Raw genomic sequence first — 23,297 nt, 5'->3', positions numbered from 1 at the left:
GACAACAGACACAGCATGATACCAATAGCTTACCCTGAGCATTACTCAGGTGAGCTAAAAAACCATCAAAATCATTACCAAATATACAGTATTAGGTACTGCAGTTTATTTACCAGTCACTTTCATTTTACCATTTGATACAAGGATTAATTCAATTTGATAGCTGGATATGTTTTGAATAGCTTTTTGATTCTTAATTTTACATGCATGTTTTGAATGTTCTGTTTTCTCTGTCCATAAATATTACTGAAAATAAAACTGTTAAATTACCAATTACAAAGTATTTGGCATGACAGTTTCTGCATTTAAAGATAAAGCAAGATTTTAAAGATTATTAGTGTATGCATTTTGTTTTTGTGTTTCAGCATGTCGAAGTAAATCTGTTCAAATTATCAAATACCATCAGCATACCATTCGTTCTTTTTGTCTATGTAGTCTTGCACTTCCATTTTCACTTCTTGGTTTCTGAGGTTAACCTGCCGCAGACGACTGTCACGAACCTTTATGCTGAGTTCTAAATCTCCAATTATTTGTGCATATTGTTGTTTCTGTAAACAAACAATAAGAAAATCTAATTTCAGAAAATCAGTCAAATTGTCAACAAAAAAAAACTGATAATACAGTTGAGTATTTTTTATTTGTTCTTCTACAATGTTTTCCTGATGAAGTGTTCTAACGATTTGTAGGCTAACCCTTACCCTGTTAAATTCCTATAATGAACTTTTCCATCTTTTAAATTTGGACAGTACCATTAACTGTTATAAGGTGGCTTACCAAAAAGATACTCACTGAATGGTGAACAGTGCAGATCTTGATCAGACTGCATGGATGTACAGGCTGATCATGATCTACACTGGTCGCAAAGGCAGAATCGATCATGTCCTGCATGATAAGGGTTAAAATGCCGTCTACTTATTTATTTTCGTGGGGTACACATTTTCATGGATTTCAACTTCATCCCAACAAAGCAGTAAAATTTTCATTCATTGTATGTTCATAAGGTTAAAACCCATGAATTATATCTCCATGAAATAAAACAACAAAATTTCCTGCTCACAAAATTAAATGATTTTACAGTTTTGTATACTCTGTGGCTAGATGGTTAATACTGCTGACCCTAATTAAATACCTGTCCCATGCCCCTGTTGGTTCAAACCCTGTTAGTGGCATACCTAAATTCCTGAAATTAATTTCATAATGGGCACTTAATTTAAAAATAAAAAGAGTTTCCTCTATACAAAAACAGCCATTTCCATATAACCTTAAGGATCTGTGCAATATTCATAACAAGAGGACCATGATGGTCCTGAATCGCTCACCTCTTCCCACATGACCCAGTTTTGAGTATGACGTCGTTTTTTCTATTATTTGACATAGTGACCTAGTTTTTGAGCTCATGTGACCCAGTTTTGAACTTGACCTAGATATTATCAAGATAAAAATTCTGACCAATTTTCATGAAGATCCATTGAAAAATATGGTCTCTAGAGAAGTCACAAGGTTTTTCTATTATTTGACCTATTGACCTAGTTTTTGAAGGTACGTGACCCTGTTTTGAACTGTAACTAGATATCATCAAGGTGAACATTCTAACTAATTTTCATGAAGATCTCATGAAAAATATGGCCTCTAGAGAGGTCACAAGGTTTTTCTATTTTTATACCTACTGGCCTAGTTTTTGACCGCATGTGACCCAGTTTCGAAACTGACCTAGATATCATCAAGGTGAACATTCGGATCAATTTTCATGAAGATCCATTGAAAAATATGGCCTCTAAAGAGGTCAAAAGATTTTTATAATTTTAGACCTACTGACCTAGTTTTTTGACCGCAGTTGACCCAGTTTCAAACTTGACCTAGATATCATCAAGATGAACATTCAGACCACCCTTCATACAGATCCCATGAAAAGTATGGCCTCTAGAGAGGTCACAAGGTTTTTTTATTATTTGACCTACTGACCTAGTTTTTTAAGGCACGTGACCCAGTTTCAAAATTGACCTAGATATCATCAAGGTGAACATTCTGACCAATTTTTATGGAGATCCATTCACAAGTATGGCCTCTAGAGAGGTCACAAGGTTTTTCTATTATTTGACCTACTGACCTAGTTTTTGACCGCACATGACCCTGTTTCAAACTTGACCTAGATATCAACAAGTTGAACATTCAGACCAATTTTCATACAGATCCCATGAAAAATATGGCCTTTAGAGAGGTCACAAGGTTTTTCTATTATTTGACCTACTGACCTAGTTTTTGATGGCACGTGACCCACTTTCGAACTTGATCTAGATATCATCAAGATGAACATTCAGACCAATTTTCATACAGATCCAATGAAAAATATGGCCTCTAGAGAGGTCACAAGGTTTTTCTATTATTGACCTACTGACCTAGTTTTTGATGGCACGTGACCCACTTTCGAACTTGACCTAGATATCATCAAGGTGAACATTCTGACCAATTTTCATGAAGATCTCATGAAATATATGGCCTCTAGAGAGGTCACAAGGTTTTTCTATTTTTAGACCTACTGACCTAGTTTTTGACCGCACGTGACCCAGTTTCTAACTTGACCTAGATATCATCAAGATGAACATTCAGACCAAATTTCATACAGATCCCATGAAAAATATGGCCTTTAGAGAGGTCACAAGGTTTGTCTATTATTTGACCTACTGACCTAGTTTTTGATGGCACGTGACCCACTTTCAAACTTGACCTAGATATTATCAAGGTGAACGTTCTGACCAATTTTCATGAAGATCTTGTGAAATATATGGCCTCTAGAGAGGTCACAAGGTTTTTCTATTATTAGACCTACTGACCTAGTTTTTGAATGCACGTGACCCAGTTTCGAACTTGACCTAGATATCATCAAGATGAACATTCAGACCAACTTTCATACAGATCCCATGAAAAATATGGACTTTAGAGAGGTCACAAGGTTTTTCTATTATTTGACCTACTGACCTAGTTTTTGAAGGCACATGACCCACTTTCGAACTTGACCTAGATATCATCAAGGTGAACATTCTGACCAATTTTCATGAAGATCTTGTGAAATATATGGCTTCTAGAGAGGTCACAAGGTTTTTCTATTTTTAGACCTACTGACCTAGTTTTTGACCACACGTGACCCAGTTTCGAACTTGACCTAGATATCATCAAGATGAATATTCAGACCAACTTTCATACAGATCCCATGAAAAATATGGCCTTTAGAGAGGTCACAAGGTTTTTCTATTATTTGACCTACTGACCTAGTTTTTGATGGCACGTGACCCACTTTCGAACTTGACCTAGATATCATCAAGGTGAACGTTCTGACCAATTTTCATGAAGATCTTGTGAAATATATGGCCTCTAGAGAGGTCACAAGGTTTTTCTATTTTTAGACCTACTGACCTAGTTTTTGAATGCACGTGACCCAGTTTCGAACTTGACCTAGATATCATCAAGGTGAACATTCTGACCAATTTTCATGAAGATCTCATGAAATATATGGCCTCTAGAGAGGTCACAAGGTTTTTCTATTTTTAGACCTACTGACCTAGTTTTTGATGGCACGTGACCCAGTTTCGAACTTGCCCTAGATATCATCAAGATGAACATTCTGACCAACTTTCATAAAGATCCAATGAAAAATGTGGCCTCTAGAGTGGTCACAAGCAAAAGTTTACGGACGGACGGACGCACGCACGCACGGACGGACGACGGACGACGGACACCGCGCGATCACAAAAGCTCACCTTGTCACTTTGTGACAGGTGAGCTAAAAATTAACAGAGGGAGAGGAAAAAGAAAAACATATCTACCTTGACTTTGAGGTCTGACGCAAGCCTGGCATTCTCTGAATCAAGCCTGGCATGTTCATACTCTGAGTCTTCAATCTTTTGGCTTATATCCTTGACCTAAAAATGTAGGCATTAATGTTAGTAATTGACTCATAAAGTGTATAAAGACTAGTATGTATATATGTTGTAACATAGGTATGACTGAAAGTGATAAATACTTTGTTAGAGGAACTAGGCACAGCCACAAATAAACATTTAAGATCAGGTGTACCCAAGTTAAAAGACATTTTGATCTTATATTAATTTTACAACTAGAAAAAAATCTTTTTACTTCATGTTTTTTCAACTGTTAAAACCAATAATACTCATTTTGTGTTTCTGTACCAGAGAAAAATATATCAAATCTTTTCAATGTACAATTACCAGAAATATTTTACTCTGGTATTTTAATAATTCCTGAGAAAAAATGTAATAAATACCAAATTAAATATTAAACAATTTTTTGCATAAAATGTCAGATTAAGGTTATTTTCACCATGTGTCAAGTATGCCAATTATGTGAAAAATCCCTTGTTTGAACATTGATGACTTGAGCACTTGTGCTCACCCGAGCAATTCATATTGTCTACCTGCTGTTTTCCTTGTGTATTCTATGTTTGGATCACTTTGGATAACTCAAGAATTTTGCCCATCCCTTTGTGACTAATTAGTGTTCAACTGTAGTTCACCTATACACTGTCTAAATAATTGTTAGCCCTTACCCAGCTAAATTTCTATAATTAACTTGTCTATCTTTGAATTTGGACAGTATCATTAACTTTTAAAAGGGGTGCTTACCTAAAAGATACTGACTGAATAGTGAACAGTGCAGATCTTGATCAGACTGTACGGATGTGCAGGCTGATCATGATCTACACTGGTCGCAAAGGCAGAATCAATCGTGTCCAGCATGATAAGGGTTAATTACCTTTGCTTCTTGCATCTCTACAGCAACCTTAGCGTTTTCAGTTTTGACTTCGAGAACTTTAAGTTCTTGTTCATTATCCTTTAACTGTTGAGTGATTTCATTTATCTGGTGATTGTAAGCATTGAATGTCATCTTTGCCTCGGATAACTCTTCACTGTAAAACAACAAATACATCTAGTATTTTCACAATCCTAGTTGAGTGGACACTGTCTACTTTTGCAAACTTTGATAAATTCAAGGGCCATTACTCTTAAGATATTAATCTGACCTGGCTGATTACTTAACTTGACCTTGATTTTATAGAGATACACACTTTATGTTAGATCGGTTCAGTTCTGACAAAAATGTACTACAGTTATTGGGGAGACAACATACTGCAGTTATTGGGAAGATTGATAATTTTAGTAATTTTAGTTATTATAAGGGCCATAGTTCTGGAGATAATATTCCAAACTGGCTGGTAATTGAACTTAACCTACATTTTATAGAAATATATTATCATAAGCATGGTTTACAGAAAAATTACACTAATTATCAAGAGAACACTGCCGATTTTTGCCAATTCAAGGGCCATTACTCTGGAGATACTGGTCCAAACTGGCTCACCTAGATTTTATAGAGATTCACACTTTCTTTAAGTATAGTTTAGTTCTATTGGGTGGAAACATAATACATCCCATTTTTCCAAAGAAAAATGAATAAAAATTTACCTCGGCATAGAGATTGAAAATGTAAAACTTACTTGATTGTGGAAAGAGCATCTCTGACAGTATCCAGCTCTCTTTTAATGTGTCCTCTTTCTTTCTCTGCTTTATTTGTCGCTTCATTGCTTTTTGCTTCCGTTTTCTCCTGACGATTTTTTGTATTGTCTAGCTCTTGATTTGTCTATATAAAAATTTGAAACAATAATTACAGGTGAGAGCAAGGTTGTAACACATAAACGAAAGTAGTCCAACCCTTTGACATTTGTTATGTAAACCCTCTAATATGACTCCAGCAGATCACATCCCAGAGAAAGACTAGGACAATTTGATACAATAATGAGCAGAATAAATATGATCAGTTACCTTAAGCTGGTAAAACAGTTTATTTAAATGTATCTTTAATTTCTGTGATTTTTCAGTAAAATAACATGCAGCATGTTCTCACCTTTAAGATTACATGAACCACAAATTGGGGCACCAGATTTCGCACATCAGATAGATATAATTTTTATGGAACTAGACAAAAACTGTCCAGGACATAACTGTTCCTACTGATATTTCATATGGCGGACAAAGCCCCTCCCACACATTTAACAGAATGATAACAGTATGGGGAAGAATTTATGAACCTACTTTCATATTTCAGCATTGACAACTGCTTTTAATATTAAGTTTATAGTTCTTGAAAAAATTCAAAACAAAGAAACTTCATAGGAGGGGATTTGTCCACTTATAAAATCAATGAGAGTGTTGGAGGTTTTTTTATTCTGAACTCTATATTTCATTTTATGCAGCAACATGATCATGCATTTTGGTTGCACTTTTCAGTGTACTCTTCATCAGTGAATTATTGTGCTCTGTTACACAGTAAAAGTCTTGATCCATCCTTACAAAGTATGTTTTACTGGTAAAGTGAAAGATGGTTTTACTTTAGCATTCCTAGTACCCAGGTATATAGTCTAAAACAAAACTTACATCTCTCTGTGCATTTCTTATTTTTGACATGGCCTCCAACTCAAGCTCTAATTTTTCCTCAACAAGGGGTCTGAAGGAAGAAAAGATAAAGGTAAGTACAAATAAATGCATAAAAATGTCACAATGCTTAACCTTTAGCCTGCTGCCGGCATATGATTCTGCCTTTGCGAACAGTGCAGACCAAGATCAGCCTGCACATCCGTTCGCTATTCAATCAGTAAATTTTCAGTGTACACCCCTTCAAATAATAAATGGTACTCCCCAAAGTGAATGACAGACCAGTCCATTTTAGAAATTTAGCAGGGTAAAGGTTAAAGAACTGTTTGCCGAGTCAATCTTACTTTTAAACATGACAATATTACCATGCTTTCATTAAAAATAAGAGATGTCTGAAGAAAGCATACTGGACTATTTGATGCAATGCTAACTAATAATGGCTTACATACAAAAGATTTAGCAAAATTTTCTAAGTTGAAAAAGAAGCATAATTTGTAAATTTTAAGTTGGAAATACGGTACCTAGCTTAGAATGATCACTTCACGATGATGAAGACTTGTAAAAGTTTGGACAACTAGCTAATATCATCAACAAAATGTTTTGTTTTCTTCAAGTGACCATTAATTTGCATATTTGTATTCATACACCTGGTTGTTTTAATTAAAACATAGACCAGTTTATGTTGCTTTTAGCTGCCAAAATTACAATAAAACAAGAGGGCCAAGATGGCCCTAGGTCGCTCACCTGAGAAACACACCATAACAGTGTAAACATGTTTGACCTAGTGATTTCATGGAAACAAATAATCTGGCCAATTTTCATTAAGACTGGACCAAAAATGTGGTCTCTTGAGTCTAAACAAGTATTTTCTTAGATATGACCTAGTTTTTACCCCCAGATGACCCATATATGAACTTGACCTAGATTTTATCAAGGCAATCATTCTGACAAAATTTCACGAAGATCAATTGAAAAATACAGTCTCTATCGCATACACAAGGTTTTTATTTGATCTGACCTAGTGACCTACGTTTTGACCCAGAAGACCCATATTCAAACTCAACCTAGATTTCATAAGGCAATCATTCTGACCAAATTTCATGAAGACCAATTGAAAAATACAGTCTCTATTGCACAGACAAGGTTTTTCTTTGATTTGACATAGTGACCTAGTTTTTGACCGCAGTTGACCCATATTCAAACTGGACCTAGATTTCATCAAGGCAATCATTCTGACATAACTTTATGAAGATCAATTGAAAAATACAGCCTATACGCAAACACAAGGTTTTTTCTTTGATTTGACCTAGTAACCTAGTTTTTGACCCCAGATGACCCATATTCCAACTTGACCTAAATTTCATCAAGGCAATCATTCCGACCAAATTTCATGAAGATCAATTTAAAAATACAGCCTCAATCACATACACAAGGTTTTTCTTTGATTTGACATAGTGACCTAGTTTTTGACCCCAGATGACCCGTATTCAAACTCGACCTAGATTTCATCAAAGCAATCATTCTGACCAAATTGCATGAAAATCAATTGAAAAATACAGCCTCTATCGCATACACAAGGTTTTTCTTTGATTTGACCTAGTGACCTAGTTTTTGATCCCAGATGACACATATTCAAACTCGACCTAGACTTCATCAAGGCAATCATTCTGTCCAAATTTCATGAAAATCAATTGAAAAATACAGCCTCTATCGCATACACAAGGTTTTGCTTTGATTTCATCTAGTGACCTAGTTTTTGATCCTAGATGACCGAGTTTCAAACTTGGCCTAGATTTCATCAAGGCCATCATTCTGACTAAATTTCATGAAGATCAATTGAAAAATACAGCCTCTATCACATACACAAGGTTTTTCTTTGATCTGACCTAGTGACCTAGTTTTTGAACCCAGATAACCCATTTTAGACTTTGGTCTAGATTTCACCAAGGCAATCATTCTGGCAAAATTTCATGAAGATCAGTTGAAAAATACAGCCTCTATCGCATACACAAGGTTTTTCTTGGATTTTACCTAGTGACCTAGTTTTTGACCCCAGATGACCCATTTTTGAGCTTGGCCTAGATTTCATCAAAGTGATCATTCTGACAAAATTTCATGAAGATCAGTTGAAAAATACAGCCTCTATCGCATACACAAGCTAAATGTTGACAGACAGACAGACGACAGACGACGGACATCGAGCGATCACAAAAACTCACCTGAGCATTGCTCAGGTGAGCTAATAACCTGGTAGCACTGCATATGTGCATGTTATGAAATAATTGTTTCTGTGGAAAGCCTGGAACTACTTTTAGGATTGTTGTTGCACTGGAGGCAGCAGCCATGAAAATGACATTAGATTTAAAAATTTTGACTTTAGCCCAGCAAACAAGTGTAGACTATTGATCAACCATGCAGCAAAAACTATGGACAAGCAAATAAGAAGTCCTGCAATAATACCTGCTGTTCAGAACTTACATGTGTTTCTTTACAAATTCAATATCTTCCTTGAGTCGTTTGTTTAACACTTCAGCTATATCCACCCTGTCCTTGATCCTGGCTTCGTTCCGGGTACTGTATGCTACATGCCACTGTAACTCATTTATATCCATTATACACTCCTCATGTTCTACAAACAAAATTGATTGTGAAAATATATGAAATATGTAAAAAGCATTTATTATATTCACAGTTACAAATGATAAGAGCCTGTCTAATGACAGCATGTTCAAATATTTGAAACCCTTCCACATAATACAAACTTACATACACTTTACCAAAACTGTATGAGCTGATAAAATGTCATAATTTTATAAAGTGTAAATTGGAGACAAAACTTCAGATTTTATTATGCCAAAGACTTATGTGGGATTTGTAAGCATTCTTGAGAAACCTTCTTACATAATTAACATTTACCAAATTGTAAGACAGAGTTATGAAAATGCCCAAGTCGCACCATTTTATGATGCAAAAGATATTTGTACAGTCTGAAAAAATTTGATCAAGTTGTTTCAATACAGACAGGCACCTGGGTAAAATCATTGACCTTCCATAAGCAGGCTGGATGGCTTCCTCCTACAACTTAATTCTACCCCAAAAGGGAGATTTCAAACCCATAGCAATGAAAGGAAAGGAATTTTAACTCAGGGACCTTAATCACTTGGTAACAAATACTGAAACAAAACAAAAACTGTAGGTGTAAAGACCACAGGTATTCGAGGACACAGCTTTTACCTTTCTGCACCACAGCTGGTAGTTCTTTCATTCTACGGTGACAGTGAAAGTCTATTTTAGCACCAAGTCTAATCACACGTTCTTTCTCCCTCTCCAGGGCTTTCTCTGTTTCCTGACGATCATTCTCAAGACGTGCCAAAAGTGTCATAACCTCTTCTATGGCCTGCTCTGCACCTAGGTATGGTACTGATGTGTCAACTGCCACTTCTTAAATTAAAACATATACATTTGTAATAGTAATAATGATAATATCTTGAATAACTTGGTACTAACATATGTAATAATTAATTTTTATATTAGAAAATTGTCATTCTAAATTATGGGCTTATAATGTGAAATCAAGACTTTCCTTTGCCTAAAATTTCATTGGTCCAGCTAAAATGAATCATTTCTTTGGACATGAATTGTTGGTTTTGAAATTTAAAACATAATGTAATAAATAATATCGGATTTAATTCCATGGTTTGAAGAAACTACAAAATCAGCAAAATTTAGTCATGCATGAATATTAAAGATCTCAATGCTGTACCATTCCACTAAATGCCAGATAACTGAAGTCATGTTACGGAGGTCAAAGTAGATCTACTACAGAAAATCCATAACTTTCCATCATTCAAAATAGGGAGAGGCTCAATTTACTTTTTGAAAAGTAATGGCAGTCAGAAATTAATTACTTTCTCTGAAAAAAATTCAAATAAGAAAAGCCAAAAGACAAACAATCCAATTAAAGTTTTAAGATAAATATACCCATGTATGTGAATTATACATTTTTTAAATTTGTATCCTACTTGATGGGATTATGCATAATTTTCATAAAGAAAACTCTATGCGGCAGATGCAAAACTGACAGTGTAAAATACTGTCTCTGTCATTACCTAACAGTAGAAGATTTTACCTTTTGGTTCTTCTTTAAAGCCTAGGCCCTGTACAGACAGTTGAGGTGTGCTCCGTGTCGAGTCTCGTGTGGAGCTTGCACTGACCAGACCGCCCCTAGAACTTTCCCGTGACTCAGAAAAACGTACATCTTTCCTTGATGCTGAAATGAAAGTTCATGTCAAATAAAGACAATAATGAACTAAGCTAATCCTCCTCACAGTTTCTTTCATGAATGGTAAGTCCCATGGTTCGTTGGTAACGCAGAATTTATAATGGTGTCAAGAAAATCTATATTGGCTGAGTATAATGTGTATTTCTGAGATAGATTATGTTCTAGTTCTAACCTCCAACTCTACATGTAATGGTTTTATCTTACTTACTTTCTTTTACTTCTGTTTTTTCAATAATAATACAACTCATTTTGACAAAGCCTGCATTGCAGCAGCCATTTTATTTCAGCTAAAATCCATATCAAACATTTACTAATAAGATATGGAATATAATTATCATGTCAGCATGTGACATCTCTTGACCAACAGGCATGCCAAAAACTTGCAGGTGGCGAGATAAGATATCTAAGTCCGGTACAGAGGTTAGAACTGTAACATACCACACAGAGATTTGTCCTTTGGAAACATTTACAGAAAAAATAACATCCTTACAATTTAGCAAATTAGGATAAGTAATGATTAAGGTACATACCATTCAACCCAAAAGGTAACTGCAACAAGATATTTGTAACAGATCATATTTTTATCAAGACAAACTTGAGGTAAACACTCTTTAGAGGAGGAAAAGGAACAAAATATTCCGTAAAGAAGCTTCAAAACAAAACAAACAGGAGATAGTAACCTCTAGCTGTGGCCTGTCTGCTTTTTATTTCTTCTTCTTTCTCCTGGCTCCAGTCCTCAATTACATTCTGCAGAAGTTCTAAATGTGAGACTGCCTTGTTCACGCAGGGAGATGTTGTTGTTGTTAATTCGCAACTGCGTCGCCGGAATATCTGAGGAAGCTTTGGCCAGTTTTCCGGTAATGGATACAGTTTGTCTAAAAGTAACAGAAACAAAATTAGCACTTTTTTTCAACATTTTTATCAGCAACTTGTATTTTTGTTTAGACATTACACAAGCTATTTTTTAACATTGTTTCCCTCTTTTTCGCTTGTTTGCTTTCAATTGTGAATTTTTTTAATAATATATTCAACATTTCATCTACATATTACTCTGATCCAATTAAACTATCTATGGTATGAAAGCAGTTATTTAACTTTTAAACACCATTAAAAGCAAATGCTTATCAATGATTCATTTCATATCCATTTTTCATTAGAAATTTAAACAAGAGCACTGCCTGTGGGTGCCATCAACATTTTTAAGTGCTGAACAATATGCAAGAAAGGAGTTATGGTTCTTGGCCTTCTTACTCATCTTAACTGATGACAAAAAATGTATGATGTTTCAAAGCTATAGTAAGTATTCAAGAAGAGTGAACTCAAACAAAAAATAACCAAGCACTACTGATTTTCTAAGTTAAAAAGGCCCATAATTCTGACAAAATGCAAGAGAGAGTTACGGTTCTGGACCTACTTACTAATCTAAAACTTGAGAAGACATGTTAGCAGTTATCATCTGCAAATTTAATGGTATCTGTTGATAAACTAACTTTTTCTCTTTTTTTATTCCACCAGTTGTTAGACTAGAAATAAAAATGCTAATTATGTCAACTTTAATGTTACTGTTATTGGATTCTATGTCTTACCTTGTGTTTCATCTTCAACCTCATCTTCATACAAATCTTCATCTGGAAGAAAAAATGCAAGAGCATATTATATTAAAACATTTTCTTATAAAGAATATAATTTTTTTTTTCAGAAATGTATGTTTTGGAGTGAACTGTGTGTAACAATATTTTGTTCCAGAATATAAAAACTTATATCAACACAAAAAGGCAAATTTTCTTGACTAGAAAATATTATATAACATTATACATTACTACCTTTAGTCAAAGTCAAATTTAGAATTGCATCTTATTTTCTTATTTATCTTTAACACTTAAATATATGGCAATTAGTTAAAGGACCTGTATGTTTGTTATTTTAAAAAATTAGGCCTTTTAGAAATCTGTGACATATAACACATACTAGCAGTTAGCATATTTCGTTCATTATTAAAGATAAGTAATAATGTTTCAAATATAACCAGTGCTAAATGATACATATCTTACTCACCCTTAAACTGATAAAAAACATTCATTATACAAGGCGCTATATAAATTGCAAATTTGTCAGTTAGTTATCCAAATATTAGAGTGAAATATACCAGGGATTATTTTCACAGTGAAAAATATCAAACATATAATTTCCAATGATAAGATACAATAAAATGGGTAAACTCAGTTAAATCCTGAAATAAAAAGAACATTGATTGTTCTTCATCTTTCACTCATGAACACCATATTTTACATTTGAGCCATGCCATGGGAAAACCAACATAGTGGCTTTGCGACCAGCATGGATCCAGACCAGCCTTGCGCATCCACGCAGTCTGGTCAGGATCCATGCTGTTCGCTAACAGTTTCTCTAATAGCAATAGGCTTTGAAAGCGAACAGCATGGATCCTGACCAGACTGCGCGGATGCACAGGCTGGTCTGGATCCATGCTGGTCGCAAAGCCACTATGTTGGTTTTCTCATGGCACGGCTCATTTTTACTTGCGGCTATGTCACTTGGGAAAATATTGCACCTTGTGTTCATTTGTGAAATGTATTTCAATCTTACACTGAAACAAACAAATATCCTCTATTTGTTAGAATACCTTGTCTGCTTAGTGGCAGCAGTGATGAGTCTGTACCATAAGCCAGAAGTTCAGTTGAAACAGTCTGGTTTGTTTTTGATCGTTCAAATGGATTGTGCTGGTCCCTCCGACCTCCTGGAAAACCATTTACTTGTTCAACTTTGACAACCTTAGATGCCATTGTTTATTGGATTAGAATTCAACCTGAAAAAAACCAAAACAGGTCAACACATAAATATCACAATTTCAAGACAGTTACAATTTTTTTAAATAACTACATTTGTTTGAATGTTTGGATATAGACAAACTAGAATCCATAGGTTAATACTTTATTGCAATAAGAACCGAATTAGAAAACTTAAGTCTATGCATAGAGTTAGATCTGTTGTTAAAATTCTCCTACAGAAGACCCAGTTTTTATTCATTGTTCAATAAAATAACAAGAGGGCCATGATTGCCCTATATCGCTCACCTGTTATCATTGCACTTGAGGACAAGAAGGTCCTCAGAAAAAATATCTAAGTCCAAAGGACAGGAACAACAAGTGAATGAAGTATTGCCATGCAATACAAAGTCCCCTACTGGAAGGCACCTAATTTTCTCTACTGCAGTATATCATAGTGAACTGATATCTGTCAATGATGTATAAACAATATTGTACTACATATACAATATGTTATAACAACACACTTGGATTAAAATGTGCATATATAAAACCCCACAGTTGTTTTAATCTTGAATTTTTTTGGCTGATTATAAAAATGTTATCATGTAAGTTATTTATAGTAACAACAAAGGGAAATTAATCTTTAAAAAAAAAAAATCTATAATTATAATATAAGTCCACAAGAAACTCTTTACCAGGTAGAGATAGGTCAAAATACACCTAAAAATTGGATGTAACATGCATGCTGTACCACAGAAAAGTGGTCTCGATTTTTCTCTACCGCCAGTAATAAAAAAGTTACAATAAAATCTATTTATAGTAACAACAAAGGGACGTAATTCTAAAAACAAGGGTGCTTCATGGTGGTGAACATTTGGTCCAAGTTACATCAAAATCCCTCCAGGCATGAAGAAGAAATGTTCCGTACAAAGTCATTCTTGAATTTGACCTTTGACCTCTAAATATGACCTTGACCTTAGACCTAGGGACCTGGTTCTTGCGCATGACATGTTGTCTCATCCAGGGGAATATTTGTGCCAACTGATATCTAAATCCTGCTTTGCATGACAAAGTTACAGACCGGACAGGAAAAAAATCCTCTTGACCTTTGATCTCAAAGTGTGACCTTGACCTTTAAGCTAGGGTACTGGGTGTTGCGCATGACACGTCGTCTCATCATGGGAAACATTTAGGCCAAGTAATATTGTAATCCCTTGATGGATGACAGAGTTCTGGATCGGACAGGGAAAAAACCTTATTGACCTTTGACCTCCAATTGTGACCTTGACCTTTGAGCTAAGGGTCTGGGCTTTGCGCATGACATGTTGTCTCATCATGGGGAACATTTGTGCCAAGTAATATTAAAATCCCTTCATGGATGGCAGAGTTATGGACTGGACAGGAAAAAAACTCTGTTGACCTTTGACCCCCAATTGTGACCTTGACCTTTGAGCTAGGCGTCTGGGATTTGCGCACGACACGTCGTCTCATCATGGGGAACACTTGTGCTAAGTGATATTAAAATCCCTTAATGAATGTCAGAGTTATGGACCGGACACGAAACAGACCCTGTTCATGCTATGTTAACATTTGACTGCTAAGTGTGACCTTGACCTTTGAGCTAGGGGTCTGAAAGTTGTGCATGACACATCGTCTTATTATGAGGTACATTTGTGCCAAGTAATATTAAAATCCCTTCATAGATGGGAGAGTTATGGACCGGACAGGAAAAAAGCCTTGTTGACCTTTGACCTCCAATTGTGACCTTGACCTTTAAGCTAGGGGGTCCAGGTTTTGCGCATGACATGTCGTCTCCTCATGGGGAACATTTGTGCCAAGTAATATTAAAATCTCTTCATGGATGGGAGAGTTATGGACCGGACAGGAAAAAAGCCCTGTTGACCTTTGACCTCCAATTGTGACCTTGACCTTTGAGCTAGGGGTCCCGGATTTGCGCATGACACATCATCTCATCATGGGAAACATTTAGGCCAAGTAATACTAAAATCCCTTCAAGGATGGGAGAGTTGTGGACCGGACAGGAAAAAAGCCCTGTTGACCTTTGACCTCCAATTGTGACCTTGACCTTTGAGCTAGGGGTCCGGGTTTTGTGCATGACACGTCATCTCATCATGGGGAACATTTGTGCCAAGTAATATTAAAATCCCTTCATGGATGACAGAGTTATGGACCGGACACGAAATTGCGGACGGACGGACGGACGGACGGAATGACGGAAAAGCGCATTCCTATAGTCCCCGAAACTGGTTTTCAACCAGTAGGGGACTAATAAAGGGAAGAAATTTAACCAAAAAGAAAAAAAAATCTTACAAGGTATAGATATGTTAAAATACACCTAAAAATTGGAGGTACCATCCATGTTGTACCACAGAATTTTATTTATTTTGTTGGATTTAACGTCGCACCGACACATGATAGGTCATATGGCGACTTTCCAGCTTTAATGGTGGAGGAAGACCCCAGGTGCCCCTCCGTGCATTATTTCATCATGAGCGGGTACCTGGGAAGAACCACCGACCTTCCGTAAGCCAGCCGGATGGCTTCCTCACATGAAGAATTCAAGGCCCCAAGTGAGGCCCGAACCCACATCGAAGAGGGGCAAGTGATTTGAAGTCAGCGACCTTAACCACTTGGCCACGGAGGCCCCTTGTACCACAGAAAACTGGTCTCGTGTTTTCCCTACAGCCAATAATAAAAAAAGTTACTAAAAATAAGCCATTTATAGTAACGTAAAAGGGAAGTAATTAAAAAAAAAAATATTGTAAGTGGACAAAAGAAGGATCTGCCAAATAAATCTGTTGACATAAATGGAAGTTCAGATCAGTATCTTCATTAGTTATGGAGATATAACAATTTTAATTTGAAATAAAGGGAGGTAATTTGACATAAAATCAGTCCATAGTTATCTACCCTGATTGTCTCAGTCCAACTAATAACAATAATGAAATTTCAAATAAGTCCTGTAAGTACTTACTGATATAAATCCATTTTGATAACAATCAGGGGAGGTAATCAGATACAAGAGGGCCATGATGGCCCTATATCGCTCACCTGTTATCATTGCACTTGTGGACAAGAAGGCCCTCAGAAAAAATATCTACGTCCAAAGGACAGGAACAACATGGAAGAAATTTAACCAAAAAGAAAAAAAAATCTTACAAGGTATAGATATGTCAAAATACACCTAATCCATGTTGTACCACAGAAAAGTGGTCTTGATTTTTCCCTACGGCCAATAATAAAAAAGTTACTAAAAATAAGCTATTTATAGTAACGTAAAAGGGAAGTAATAAAAAAAATATTGTAAGTGAACAAAAGAAGGATCTGCCAAATAAATCTGTTGACATAAATGAAATTTCAGATCAGTATCTTCATTAGTTATGGAGATATACCCATTTTAATTTGAAATAAATGGAGGTAATTTGACATAAAACCTGTCCAAAGTTATCTACCCTGATTGTCTCAGTCCAACTAATAACAATAATGAAATTTCAAATAAGTCCTATAAGTACTTACTGATATAAATCCATTTTGATTACAATCAGGGGAGGTAATCAGATATAAAATAACTCTGGAACCTACGATTGGATCTGATTTGTCATGGAATCAAAGATTTATTGTTGTTGAAGATATTTTGGAAGTTTGTATCACATAAAACCATAAATGAAGTCTCTATATGGCTGCAAAAGCCAAAATAGCCAATTTTGGACCTTTAAGGGGCCATAACTCTGGAACCCATGAAGGAATCTGGCCAGTTCAAGAAAGGAACCGAGATCTTGTGGTGATACAAGTTGTGTGCAAGTTTGGTTAAAATCAAATCATAAATGAAGCTGCTATTGTGCAGACAAGGTCAAAATAGCTAATTTTGGCCCTTACAGGGCTCATAACTCTGGAACTCATTATGGAATCTGGCCGGTTCAAGAAAGGAACCGAGATCTTATAGTGACACAAGTTTTGTGCAAGTTTGATTAAATCCAAATCATAAATGAAGCTGCTATTGTGCAGACAAGGTCAAAAAAGCTAATTCTGGCCCTTTCAGGGGCCATAACTCTGAAACCCATAATGGAATCTCGCCAGTTCAAGAAAGGAACCAAGATCTTATGGTGATACAAGTTGTGTGCCAGTTTGGTAAAAGTCAAATCATAAATAAAGCTGCTATTGTGCAGACAAGGTCAAAATAGCTAATTTTGGCCCTTACAGGGGCCATAACTCTGGAACCCATAATGGGATCTGGCTAGTCTAAGAAAGGAACCGTGATCTTATGGTGATACAAGTTGTGTGCAAGTTTGGTTAAAATAAAATCATAAATGAAACCACTATCGTGCAGACAAGAAATTGCTGACGCACGCACGGACTGACGACGGATGAAGGGTGATCACAAAAGCTCACCTTGTCACTATACATGTGACAGGTGAGCTAATAAAATAACTCTGGAACCCATGATTGGATCTGATTTGTCATGGAATCCAAGATTTCTTGTTGTTGAAGGTATTTTGGAAGTTTGTATTAAATAAAACCATAAATGAAGTCTCTTACTGGCTGCAAAAGACAAAATAGCCAATTTTGGACCTTCAAGGGGCCATAACTCTGGAACCCATGATGGAATCTGGCCAGTTGAAGAAAGGAAGCAAGATCTTGTGGTGATACAAGTTGTGTGCAAGTTTGGTTAAAATCAAATCATAAATGAAGCTGCTATTGTGCAGACAAGATCAAAATAGCTAATTTTGCCCTTTCAGGGGCCATAACTCTGGAACCCATTATGGGATCTGGCCGGTTCAAGAAAGGAACCTAGATCTTATGGAGACACAAGTTTTGTGCAAGTTTGATTAAATTCAAATCATAAATGAAGCTGCTATTGTGCAGACAAGGTCAAAATAGCTAATTCTGGCCCTTTCAGGGGCCATCACTCTGGAACCCATTATGGAATCTAGCCAGTTCAAGAAAGGAACCGAGATCTTATGGTGATACAAGTTGTGTGCAAGTTTGGTTAAAATCAAATCATAAATGAAGCTGCTATTGTGCAGACAAGGTCAAAATAGCTAATTTGGCCCTTTCAGGGACCATAACTCTGGAATCCATAATGGAATCTGGCCAGTTCAACAAAGGAACTAAGATCTTATGGTGATACAAGTTGTGTGCCAGTTTGGTAAAAATCAAATCATAAATAAAGCTGCTATTGTGCAGACAAGGTCAAAATAGCTATTTCTGGCCCTTTCAGGGGACATAACTCTGGAACCCATAATGGGATCTGACCAGTTCAAGAAAGGAACCGTGATCTTATGGTGATACAAGTTGTGTGCAAGTTTGGTTAAAATAAAATCATAAATGAAACCACTATCGTGCAGACAAGAAATTGTTGACGGACGGACGATGGACGACGGACGAAGGGTGATCACAAAAGCTCACCTTGTCACTATGTGACAGGTGAGCTAAAAACAATTCAGTATTCTGACACAACATGATTACGGTATTGATGATTTATAAGTCCCACTTAATATATATATATATATATATATAAAAAAAATACTGACCTACCTACCCTAATTTTTTTAGCGTGTTACAGAAACAAACAATTTTTTGTTAGGCCTTAGCCTATATTTTCCCCTACATCCTACATGGTACTGAATTAAAAAGTGTCAATGCCACTAAATACTTTGGGGTAAAGATCTGAGCTGATAACCACTGTCACGTTCAACAGATCAATGTTCTTGTGTAAACCTTGCTCTCTGTCCCTGTTTTTATCTTTTAAATCACTAACAAATTTCTCTTTTCCTTTTACATGTATTTCATCTATCTTCCAATACTGCCTAACCCTTTACAAGGCCGTAGACACTTTTGTGTGCGTCAAGCCACAAAGATTAAGATTGTTAGAAGAAAATAAAAGACTAGATGCCCACCGGCAACATGTCGAGCCCGCCAGCTGTCAAAAGGACTGAGAGTTGCACACGACACTCTGTCTCATTGAGGGAACATTTTATGCCAAATAAAAAAAAAGGTTGCAAAAGTTACAACATATGTTATTTATAGTAACAACAAAGGGGAGTAGATCTAAATCTTAAAAAAAAAAAATCTAAGTCCACACAAAAATCCTTACCAGTAGAGATAGGTCAAAATACACCTCAAAATTGAATGTAACATGCATGTTCTACTACAGAAAAGTGGTCTTGATTTTTCCCTATGACCAGTAATAAACAAGAGGTCCATGATGGCCCTATATCGCTCACCTGTTATCATTGCACTTGAGGACAAGAAGGCCCTCAGAAAAAATATCTAAGTCCAAAGGACGGGAACAACAAAGGAAAGAAATTTAACCAAAAAGAAAAAAAAATTCTTACATGGTACAGATATGTCAAAAATCACCTAAAAATTGGAGGTACCATCCATGTTGTACCACAGAAAAGTGGTCTCGGTTTTTCCCCACGGCCAATAATAAAAAAGTTACTAAAAATAAGCTATTTATATTAACGTAAAAGGGAAGTAATTAAAAAAAAAATTATTGTAAGTGAACAAAAGAAGGATCTGCCAAATAAATCTGTTGACATAAATGAAATTTCAGATCAGTATCTTCATTAGTTACGGCGATAAACCCATTCTAATTTGAAATAAAGGGAGGTAATTTGACATAAAATCAGTCCATAGTTATCTACCCTGATTGACTCAGTCCAACTAATGATACTAATGAAATTTCAAATAAGTCCTATAAGTACTTACTGATATAAATCCATTTTGACTACAATCAGGGGAGGTAATCAGATATAAAATAACTCTGGAACCTACGATCGGATCTGATTTGTCATGGAATCCAAGATTTATTGTTGTTGAAGATATTTTGGAAGTTTGTATCAAATAAAACCATAAATGAAGTCTCTATATGGCTGAAAAAGCCAAAATAGCCAATTTTAGACCTTTAAGGGGCCATAACTCTTGAACCCATGATGGAATCTGGCCAGTTCAAAAAAGGAACCAAGATCTTGTGGTGATACAAGTTGTGTGCCAGTTTCAGGTGTTGAAAGTTTCAAAGCTTTATCTCAAAAGACTTTGTCAAAATATGAACTGGTACGAAATATTAACCCAGATTTCTAAGTCAAAAAGGGCCATAATTCAGCCAAAATCCTTGATGGAGTTATGTGCTCTTGCGTATAACTGGACATGGTGATGGTAAACAAGTGTTGAAAGTTTCAAAGCTTTATCTCAAAAGACTTTGTCTAAATATGAACTGTTACGAAAAACTTAACCAAGATTTCTAAGTCGAAAGGGGCCATAATTCAGCCAAAATCCCTGATGGACTTACGTACTCTTGCCTATAACTGGCCATGGTGATGGTAAACAAGTGTTGAAAGTTTCAAAGCTTTATCTCAAAAGACTTTGTCTAAATATGAACTGGTACGAAAAACTTAACCAAGATTTCTAAGTTGAAAGGGGCCATAATTCAGCCAAAGTTCCTGATGGAGTTATGTACTCTTGCCTATAACTGGCCATGGTGATGGTAAACAAGTGTTGAAAGTTTCAAAGCTTTATCTTAAAAGACTTTGTCAAAACCTGAACTGGTACGAAAAATTTAACCATGATTTCTAAGTCAAAAGGGGCCATAATTCAGCCAAAATCCTTGATGGAGTTATGTGCTCTTGCCTATAACTGGCCATAATGATGGTAAACAAGTGTTGATAGTTTCAAAGCTTTATCTCAAAAGACTTTGTCAAAATGTGGACTGGTACGAAAAACTTAACCAAGGTGTGACGCCGACGCCGTGGTGAGTAGGATAGCTCTACTTATTCTTCGAATAGTCGAGCTAATAAATGATATTGTCAGCTCATGGGCAAATATAGAGAAAGGAGTTCCCCAGGGTTCCATATTAGGGCCTCTCCTCTTTAACATTTTTATTAATGATATCTTCTACTTTATCAAAAAAAGCACCCTTTATAACTATGCTGACGATAATACACTCTCTTTTAGTTCACCAAATTTTGATCTCTTAATGACAACATTACAATCAGAAAGCTCTCAGATATGTTTATAATGACTACAGTAGTTCCTATGATGAATTGTTAAACTTTGCCAAATTACCATCATTACATGTAAGACGTTTAAGAACAATGGCAGTTGAAACATATAAGATATTAAATAATTTGGCACCTCCAGTATTGTCCAACCTTGTTAATAAAAAAGATTCTAACTATAACTTTAGGTATTCAAATATTCTTCAGGTACCACAAGTCAGGTCTTCAAATTTTGGTAAGAACTCCTTCAGGTATGCTGCACCTGTTCTGTGGAATTCCCTTCCTGAAAGCTACAGAAATGCTGTAAACTTCAGTCAGTTTAAAAATCAGATCTCTTTTTGGAATGGAAATGATTGTAAATGTTCACTGTGCAAAACTTGAATCTCTTTAATAGTCACATCTTTTTATATACCCATAGAACAGGTTAGCAGCATACTTGATGATGTATATGTTTTTCCTGTGTGACATTATGTATTTAATTTTGCCCTGTATTTTTAGTTTTGCTTGCATGTAGTTATATATTATTTATTTTTCCTGTTGTTTAGCTTTCTTGATTTTCATCATGCAGTAGCATTATTTTCTTATTTTGCCTTGTCTTTCAGTTATGTCTTGCATGCAGTTGTATTTGCTTTGCCTTTCCTGCAGTTATGCTTTCTTTAATTTTCCTGTTATCATGTAGTAGTTGCTGTTCAGTTCACCTCATGTCTGATCCTGAGATGATAACTTCCTTTAGCTTTTTTTATAAATTATGCATTTTTGTGCTTGATTTGATGGCTTCACTTTTTTACATTTATTTTCTTTTGGCAGTTTTTAGGTCACTGACCTAGAACAGCAGCTGTTACATGGTTTTTAAATCAATTACATTGTCTTAAATGTACTGCTTTACATGGCTGTTAAATATAAAATCTATCAGTATCACATTCAAAATGCTGCCATGTCATTTTTATGTTTCCTTCCATGTGCTAATATGTATGGTTTGTTTTATATACCAGATCTCCTTGATTGTGCAATGCTATTATAATGTTCTGTCTTTGTGCTAGATGTAATTTTTAGGTTAATTTGCAACAATAATTATTTTAATGTTCATATGTTTTTTTAACCATGTCCTTCTTTTACAGCTTGTTCTACTTTTGTTCCTTATAAATTTGTTAACATATAGTCGGTCTAGGTTCTTATGTTGTACTGTTACTTGTCTTGCCGACTCAAAATAAAATTTATCTTTATCTTTTATCTTTATCTTTAACAAAGGAAATAGAAGGACTTGGTGACGTTTAGATTGCCTTGTCACAAATATAAAACAATCTAAAAGTCAAATTATTTTGACTATGGCATAGCCGAACACGCTGCACTTCTGTACCTGTCTACGTCCCTGTAATGGGTTAGACAGTAAAGGAAGAAAGGCAGATAGATGGTACACACTAGAGTTCTTCCAGAGATTGCTGAATGTTGACACTGTCAATTTCCAAACATTGTGTTCATTAGCCCATTTGGCAAATGTCCTCTCTTTCTATTTTTGTACCTTATGATAATCCAACTTAATAAATCATAAGCATAACTAAATAACTCTGTGTAGTTATACCTGATCGTTCATTTCATATTATTAATTATTAATGTGCACTCTCCCACAAAGCACTTTGTCCGCCATTTTGACGCTGTTTCGTCACCAAGCGCGGAAGTAACCGATTAATTGCGGAATAATTTTCGGTAATTTCCGACAGAACTCCATGAAGAGTTTGACGGAGAAGTACGGAAGAATTCTTAATTCATT

The 23,297-nt window shown here is 35.6% G+C and overlaps 1 protein-coding gene across 1 annotated transcript; it reads right to left on the bottom strand.

The window, feature by feature from the left end:
- Nucleotides 1–392: 392 nt before the first annotated feature.
- On the bottom strand, nt 393–23,201 carry LOC123524846 (coiled-coil domain-containing protein 178-like). The gene is made up of 12 exons (XM_053539690.1): nt 23,109–23,201; nt 13,367–13,549; nt 12,312–12,353; nt 11,406–11,600; nt 10,573–10,713; nt 9,678–9,884; nt 8,922–9,072; nt 6,447–6,516; nt 5,510–5,652; nt 4,768–4,921; nt 3,822–3,917; nt 393–548 (listed from the first exon to the last, which is right to left on the bottom strand). Exons 2-12 carry the CDS (start codon nt 13,524–13,526, stop codon nt 393–395), a joined length of 1,515 nt encoding a protein of 504 aa, XP_053395665.1. The 5' UTR covers nt 13,527–13,549; nt 23,109–23,201.
- Nucleotides 23,202–23,297: the final 96 nt, after the last annotated feature.

This window comes from Mercenaria mercenaria, chromosome 3, assembly GCF_021730395.1.
Source record: "Mercenaria mercenaria strain notata chromosome 3, MADL_Memer_1, whole genome shotgun sequence".
In the NCBI taxonomy this organism is placed as follows: Eukaryota; Metazoa; Mollusca; class Bivalvia; order Venerida; family Veneridae; genus Mercenaria; species Mercenaria mercenaria.
Note: the sequence above shows the minus strand (reverse complement) of the source record. Positions and strands in the feature narration are given on the sequence as shown.

Bases quoted from the DNA above. Each gene is read 5' to 3' on its own strand.
- LOC123524846 (XM_053539690.1), bottom strand. From the start codon at position 13,526: ATGGCATCTAAGGTTGTCAAAGTTGAACAAGTAAATGGTTTTCCAGGA. The intron at 12,354-13,366 runs GTATTCTAACAA...TTTTTCTTCCAG, and splicing joins GCTGCCACTAAGCAGACAAG to ATGAAGATTTGTATGAAGAT. The intron at 5,653-6,446 runs GTAAGTTTTGTT...ATTTTTATATAG, and splicing joins TAAGAAATGCACAGAGAGAT to ACAAATCAAGAGCTAGACAA.